Source organism: Echinococcus granulosus, assembly GCF_000524195.1.
Source record: "Echinococcus granulosus chromosome Unknown EG_S00103, whole genome shotgun sequence".
In the NCBI taxonomy this organism is placed as follows: domain Eukaryota; kingdom Metazoa; phylum Platyhelminthes; class Cestoda; order Cyclophyllidea; family Taeniidae; genus Echinococcus; species Echinococcus granulosus.
This window is the reverse complement of record NW_020170483.1, coordinates 22,703-30,492: the sequence shown is the minus strand read 5'-3', so window position 1 is coordinate 30,492 and position 7,790 is coordinate 22,703. Positions and strand designations below refer to the sequence as shown.

At 40.3% G+C, this 7,790-nt stretch overlaps 2 protein-coding genes across 2 annotated transcripts in view; one reads left to right on the top strand and one right to left on the bottom strand. All coding sequences in view use genetic code 11, as the record gives it.

The window, feature by feature from the left end:
• EGR_08325 (Polycystin-2) overlaps window positions 1-5,248 on the top strand; it is a gene marked incomplete at both ends in the record, with an annotated part of 9,789 nt that extends 4,541 nt beyond the window's left edge. Inside the window, 9 exons of the mRNA XM_024497574.1 lie at window positions 170-394; window positions 2,398-2,542; window positions 3,147-3,512; window positions 3,577-3,758; window positions 3,800-4,019; window positions 4,207-4,331; window positions 4,760-4,874; window positions 4,922-5,008; window positions 5,084-5,248. Of these exons, the coding sequence (XP_024347997.1) occupies window positions 170-394; window positions 2,398-2,542; window positions 3,147-3,512; window positions 3,577-3,758; window positions 3,800-4,019; window positions 4,207-4,331; window positions 4,760-4,874; window positions 4,922-5,008; window positions 5,084-5,248 (1,630 nt within the window). The remainder of the gene's footprint in view (window positions 1-169; window positions 395-2,397; window positions 2,543-3,146; window positions 3,513-3,576; window positions 3,759-3,799; window positions 4,020-4,206; window positions 4,332-4,759; window positions 4,875-4,921; window positions 5,009-5,083) is intronic.
• Window positions 5,249-5,534: 286 nt separating this feature from the next.
• Window positions 5,535-7,224, bottom strand: EGR_08324 (Cell division control protein; the record flags this gene model as incomplete). Its single annotated transcript, XM_024497573.1, has 7 exons — window positions 5,535-5,723; window positions 5,801-6,046; window positions 6,243-6,560; window positions 6,623-6,796; window positions 6,830-6,953; window positions 6,984-7,140; window positions 7,173-7,224. 7 exons carry the CDS (start codon window positions 7,222-7,224, stop codon window positions 5,535-5,537), a joined length of 1,260 nt encoding a protein of 419 aa, XP_024347996.1.
• Window positions 7,225-7,790: the final 566 nt, after the last annotated feature.

The following is a 7,790-nucleotide window of genomic DNA, read 5'->3' as shown; positions in this document are numbered from 1 at the left end:
ACAACTGTACGTAATAACGGCGTTTTGTCATACATTTTTATGTGTGAAGTTGAAAGTCTGGGTTCGGCTTGAGTTTCTTTCACAATATACTGATTTTCAGTAGATTTATCGGTTTCTCATCCTCCAAATTCTGATTTTTAAATGAATGCATCTTTAACTTTCTTTTCAGATGGCGTTGGCGAAGTGCGTCGGAGTCTGGAATTGATAGTGTCCCTGGTACCATCGCCACCTATACGGGCTCAGGGTACTATCTGGACCTCGGCCTGACCCGCCAAGTGACCTCGGAAATGCTGACAGAACTCCACACCAACCTATGGACTGGCGAGTCCACTCGAGCTGTTATCATTGACTTTACCCTCTACAACGCCAACCTCAACTTCTTCAGTGTCGTACAGTAAGAACTTGACCTGGCGTCCACTTTTATGTGGTTCAAAGCTGTTAGGTTTCCGTGAGATAGACGGATTATAGGATATCCCAAAAACCGATGTTATAATCTAGGTAATTTAATTGCCTCTCGGAAGTTTTTATTTTGTTCAATCCGTTTTTTGTATATCCGATGGCCTTAACAAATGTTAAACTCAATACTTTCTATAGTTTTTGCAGCTTATACTCCCTTAGTGTCAAATGATCGAAACGTCTGTACAATATTCAGTATAACTTGCGACAATGATTTCATTGCGGTTTTCGATGTCTCAAGTGTATTGTGTGTAAAATTTATCCAACTGCTTGTGATTTGATCTATGCGGCCCCTTGTTCTTTGAATCGTCATACAAGTCCCAAGAAGGTACGCTAATGAAACATAACAGTTTAATGAATAGAAGGGCTGGAAGGTTATGAGAATGGTCGGAGGCTGAAGAGCACACGTAATTGAAGGTACATTAAAGCAATGTGAGTCGAAAATTGATCAGGAATAATATTGGAAGTTAGCCGAAAGCAAGTATGTATCTCCTATTCTTCATTATACGCGATTCAACTCTAGCATCAATATATTTGTTCATCTTTCGTGTCAGCAGAGAGCAAAAAATAAAATTCAAAGCTATGTGTTTTTGAATGTTGTCGTCCTTAGAGGAATCCCATAGTTGAACACTCAGTAATCGCACTTCCTTGGTGGGCTCCTTTTCCGCAGTTAATTACCGCAAGTTTCTATAATTTTAGCCAAGTGACTGCGAGCCTTGTACGTAAAATTTAATCGAGAAAGGAACATCAGCTGAAGGGCACAGTAGCTTATCAAGATCGCAAGTTGATATCAGCATGCGTGATCACTACGAATATCGAGTAACTTTTCAATGAGTCAAAAGTGATTATATTGGTGTAGAAGTTGCAGAGTGTTCCAGCCATGACCATGAAAACCGTACTAGAATCATGGATTCGATTCATGAAAAAAAGAATCACCATGAGGCAGTTACAGGCACCTGAAGGTCAAAGTTGGATCTGATTTAATACGGCCCCTACTTTGGTAAGATGCGTAGAATATGTGCACCGACAGAAGCGTGTGGATGGATGCGCAAATATTTTTGACACTTTGCTAGACATCTTTTTGTGGAAGGGATGAAATATGACAAAACTGAGGAAAGTCGCCAGAGTACCTACTGAACATACCCATGATATTCCGTGTTAGTGAATTTCGATTCAAAGCTGTTGCCAAGGTGTTAAGCGCCTTCTGCGCAGTTGCTCCGCATGCCTATGGGGAAAATGGGTCACTTATCCGCTTTGAAAAAAGAAAAACTATGCCAAAAAGTAATCGTATTTCTTCCAAATTTAATTTTGTTCTTATAACTTAGCTTGCATATCAAAGACCTCCAGGAAATTTTAGCGGGATGTTTGAGGCCAGCGACTGAAAACCACATGGGCTTTTTAACTTCCCATCATTTATTGTCTCGATTGCTTTTAGGCTTAGTGACTTGAATACCTTCTTTTCATGGCCTCAAATTTCATCAGGTTAGTGAAATGAGGAGTTGCTACACTTATAGAAGCTACCCTAAGGTTCGAGATCGGAATATATGAAAAATTTTGCCATCTACTGATCATTCCTCAGCATTTCTTCCCAGTTACTCCAAAGGATTTAACAAGAAGCCTGGATCAGTAAATTTCACAATTGCTATTTTCAAGAGGATGCAAAAATGATCAGAATTATGTACAAGCCATAAGGAGCTTATACGGTTCTTAAAAAGCCGCATTAGTTTAGCCCTCTTTTGTTTTTTTTTTACGAAGTGTCTCTTCGAAGGTTCTATGTTTATTTAGGAACAAAGTTATTGCACACCATAGAATGGGACCTGTGTTTGATGGAGGAAGAAGAGAATTCACTATCACTTAATTTTCACCTACCCCGCTTGCCTTAAACCATATTCCTAAAAACACTGCAAGAGGAGAATTTCCTCCCTTTTTTAATAATTGTAGACTCTTATTTGAGACGCCCTACACAGGAGGCGTGATCGGATCAGTGGATATTCATCCTCTCTACCTAATTCACCGGCACTCCCTCTCTGAATATGTCGTTTTTGTTTGCGAAATCATTTCCCTCGTATTTGTGGCCTACTACATTGTCAAGGAGATTATTTCTGCAAGTTGACTACTTTTACTTCTAATTGCACAAAAATGTTGCCCCAAACAGCTGTTTTTATAACTGCAGAATGATCTTAAACATAAATTAAATGTTGGTTAACTTCTTAGCATATAAAAGTCATTTCTTCATTGTTAATGGAATGACCATTTGTTAATAGCCACAGTGCGATAACATGAGGTAAATGAAGTTTTGACTAGGTTTATTTTATTACTTCCAAAATGCATAAGTAGCACGTTTGCTGTTGAGGTTAGGGAGGAAGATCGACCACCAAAATGACAGCAACAAAAAGGAATATCTTGGTGTTGCTTTGCAAGAGAAATAAGTAATTTAGGCTGCTGGCCTAGTTTTCTTTTGACAGTAGCGGGCATGCGTTTGACACGTAAGTTGTACTAAAATGTTGAAGCCAGTGGATGTCACTCATTTAAAAATCGTTTTGACTTTGTGTGACAACACCGATAAATTGTTTTTTTGTCTTTCTAGAGCAAATAGTAGCGTTTTCTTACATATTGGTGAACTTACAACTCATTAAACAAACGCCGACTGGTCCGCTAATTTCACTAAGATTCAGATCACCTTCTTGCAGATTTTCAAGATGGGTCTATCCTACTTCCGTGGCTTTTGGCATCTCGTCGATTTTTTGGTCATTTCACTGTGTGTTGCTTGTGTCGGACTCAACATCTACAACCGCTCCTTGGTCATGGGTATACTGAGGCAAGGGATTTCTTCCCTTGATGTCTACCCCGAATTCGTACATATTGCACATATGGCATTGCAGTACAAACGTCTACTTGCATTGCTTGTCTTCTTCTCACTGATTCAGGTCAATAAAATGACTTTTATTTTAAAAAATGAATTCCCTTTATGGAAAGTAATATCAAACTTTTCACTCCTCATTTTTTTACCAACTATCCCGTCCTCGGGTTCTTCTATGCTTATTATCCCATTGCAGGTATGTATCACCACCGACGTTCTCATGATATTTTCCAATGACCACTTTTTTTTTGGCAATTTAGATCTTTAAGTTCATCAGTTTCAGTGAAACGATGGGGCAGCTGACAGCGACAATCAACTACGCTTTATACGATATGATTGGATTCACCGTTATGTTTGGAATTATCTTTGCCGCTTTTGTGCAAGCTGGAACCCTCATGTTTGGCTCCACCAGTTCGGAATTTAAGTCTTTCGATCTCTCAGCGTAGGTTAATGGCGATTGCTTCGTATTTTGGGAATTTTTAGGTTCGCGTTGTACCGTATCATTCTCGGCGACTTTGATATGGATGCTATCAAAGCTACACACATACTCCTCGGACCTCTTTACTTCTTAGTTTACGTTTTCTTTGTCTTTTTTGTTCTTCTCAACATGTTCTTAGCCATAATCGGGGAGGCCTATGCAAAGGTCAAGGAGAATATGGCAAAACGCAAAAATGACTTCAAGTTTATCGCCTATATTCGCCACGTAAGTGTCATTAAGTCTTGTCACTCCTACCATTCTTGGTCGTTTTTTTTTCTTTCTTTCAATGGAATTTTTATCCACCCATCTGTCCACCTACCAATTTTATCTATCCTCCCTCTCCATTTCGAAACATTTCTATTTTCCTATTTACCTTCTATTCATTAGTTCATGGTTTCAACCCTTTTCACAGAATACAAAGGAATTCTTCGCAAGGTTCTCAAAACGCCGAAGAATGCCTCTAGATAAAGTTCTCGAATCCGCAGTTGATGATCAAATGGAACTCTCTTTCAATGCTTGGAGACGTGCGATGAAGGCGTGAGTGGAGGTTGGACAGTCCTTACTAAATGCTCTTAGAGCAATTGTTCTAAGTTCCACGTAATTTGATGGTCGGCTTCCCTTTCAATATTCCGCCTTAATTGCCTTTTGATTTTTAGTTTTCATAAGGGGGTCTCTACCAGTTCTGTAGGAAAATTCAATTTGCCGCAAACACCTCAAGGCGTTATATAGGTACAGTGGTCTACTGCAATTGAAAGCACAGCTTATTAGTCAAAAACACGAAAAAGAGGTTCATGACGTAGGAACGTTGGAATAAATAATGGTAACCACTGAAATATTGAAGCTGCCACGATGATTACATCCATCTCGAAACATCAGTGAATTGATGCAGTGAAACCCTCATTTGTAATGGTCTTTACCATACATATTTGAAATAGTGACTTGTTTAAGGCTGCTGTCACTTTCAGCGCCGGCTACTCCGAGATGGAAGCAAACTTCCTCTTCCACAAGTACGACAAGGATGGGGACAACATGTTGGATTTTGTTGAACGCCGTCGAATGCGGGAAGAAATGTTTTTGGGTGTAAGCTAGTTCATAACTGTTCTCCGACTAACTTTCCTCCTCTTCAGATTGCATTCCAACCTGCTGACTCCGATGATGAGGATAACAGAATGAAAAGCTCCGAAAAAACACAGCAGAGGCCTAACAAGGACCTGGTAAAATCATCACTGTCCAATTTAGGCTGCAAGATTTGGATTTAGTCTCTCCATTGAACTGCCTTCCTTTCCTAGTTTGCTGAACTTGAGGACTGTGAGGAGCTGACCGAACGCATAGCAGACGTGGAGGGAAACGTCAACGCAGTGGTGAAACAGATCTGCTTCATTTTGGACAAACTGCAAAGCGCTGAGCGCCATAGAAGAGAGAACGAACACATCCTCATGAAGAGCATCCTCTAGTTCCGTACTGTTGCCCCATTTAGCTCCCATCAGAAACAGTTGCATCACACACCCAAACTGCCTCGACCTAACTGATCCTTTCTTCGATCAATGTTGTAAGGCGCTTCAATAAGATTCACTTAACCCCTCTCTCCAATAAATTTTACACGTAATGATAAAAGGGGAAAATTTTGAAATTGACAGCAAACAGGGTAATAACAGTCACGGTATCAAAAGTTAACAACTAGGTACGATAATGAAAGGACAGGGAGTGGTGTGTGTATGCGAAGAAATTAATGATGAGAGTTTAGTCGATAGACATGTTGGCATGATAATTTTCGGCCAGAGGCTGCGTAATCCATTTTTTGACCTCTGGGGCCTCCTCCTGCCTCTCCATTTTTGACGTCTCCACCCTCTCCTTTGCAAGCTTCGCACGAGCCGCTGAGATCTGATATGCCGACGCACCCAGTAACACCGTGGAGGGCGCCAACCTTGGCTTAATAAGCCAAAAGGAAGACAAAACGTTGGAGCTGGATAAAATTTACGGCAAAAAAAGTGAAACGCTGAAAATACCCTCTTATCCGAGGTTGTCGCCTCTTTCATCGACTCTTCGTCCTCTTCTACGTCTAATTCGCTGTCGGCAACGGTGAGCGCGGCATTGAATATTTCAGCGATAGCGGACGGGATTTTGTCTACCGGTAGACCAACAAACTCCTCACCGACTGCAGGTAGCAGTTCTGCATCAAGGTCAGCAAAGTAGGGATGCAAAAGAGCCTGCTGCGCATTTATGCGCGATGCGGGATCGTAGAGAAGAAGCGCCTAGGTTTGAACAAGGAGACGGCTACTTGCAAGCAAACACATCATTTTTGGGTACAATAGTAACACTGCTACCGAAAGAGTAAATACATTGTTTTGAGAATAAATTGTTACAATTCCTGAGAAATTCAATAGACTTAGGAGAATATCGGTGACAGTGAGAAACGGAAAAAAGGAGCGGAACACAATAGTCACTCACAGTTAACAAATCAAGACCCTTTGCGCCAAGCGCACGCACGATCTTTCCTTGAGAGCGAAGTTTATTGGTGTGCCAAGATGGGAAAGATTTGGAATTATAATCGCGCAACTTTGTAACGCCCGGCCAATTTTCTTCTGTCGGCATCCCCATTATTCGGAATATGTGGAAAAGTTGATCAATCTCGGAGTCACCGCGAAAGAGAGGATCTCCTGTTGCTATTTCTGCGAGCATACATCCCATAGACCACATATCCACACCACAGCAATAGAGAGTTTCACCTAGTAGAATCTCAGGAGAGCGATACCACAGAGTGACGACCTGTAACACGTGAAGATCGGTCAGTTAAATTTTCAGTGAGATATAAGGGATGTGTAAGTTACCTCGTGGGTCAGCTTTCGAAGTGGATAACCAAACGATCTAGCCAAGCCGAAGTCAGCTAACTTAACAACATTTCTGTCAACGTCGACCAGAATGTTTTGGGGTTTTAGATCACGGTGGATAATGCGCCTTGCGTGGCAATAGAGAAGAGCTTGAAGCATTTGATACATGAACAACTAGATAGAAAATAACTTAAAGTAAGACCCCACTTTAACAGTGTCTGGAGGCAATCCAGCGTCCTTACAATTGTTATCTAGATACCGTCTGAGATCCAGAGTTAAATATTCAAAGATTAGATACAGTCGACCGCGATCTAGGATAACCTGCTCCAAACTGGAAAAGTCATGGATGTTTAGAATTTACGTTACAACATTTGGGTGTTCCAGCTCTTTGAGAAGTGCAATTTCTCTGATAGCCGTCGAAGGGACACCCTCATCAAAGTTCTCAAGCTTAATTCGTTTCATGGCTTTAAGTTGGCCCGACTTTCGGTTGCGACATTTGTATACTATTCCATATGTGCCTAGAACAATAAAATAGGTACTTTTGCCAGACCTTCGCCAATCTTCTCAAGGCGGAAAAAATCCGATAGAGCGTAGTTAGGCATGCCTGCACAACACAGGACGAATTTTGAGTGAAACTAGCTTATGATTAGTCAATTAGAAGGTCACTGTTTGTTTATTTTTGAAATCCACTAATTTCCAATACAGCTGATTGAGCAAGTAAAAAGCTAAAGATGAAAAAATTCAATGTAACTTTGCGACGGATTGGATACTTATTAATTTGGATCGATATCTTAATTTTCTATTGTAATTATAAGCACCGCATCTGCTCATTGAGTGTTTTGATGAAATATTCTAACAAATCTGATTCCATTCGTCAAGTGATAGTATTCTGACCTAATTTTACAATAGGTTTCGGAAAATAAAGCAGAAATTGGGAAATTCTTAACTAAATCAGTAATTATTTGTTAGCACAGATTTATTGGAAGAATTCGCAGAAGGACATTCTAACTTATCAACATTTTCTTTATTTAACACCTTTAAATAACGCATACATTACTCTGAACCCACTTATTCGCCTCATGTTGCAGAATTTAGCCTGAGATCAATAACTAGTGGCTAAATTTCTTGGACGTATTAAGTTGCCTGTTTTTTCCTTAATCTCTGAATT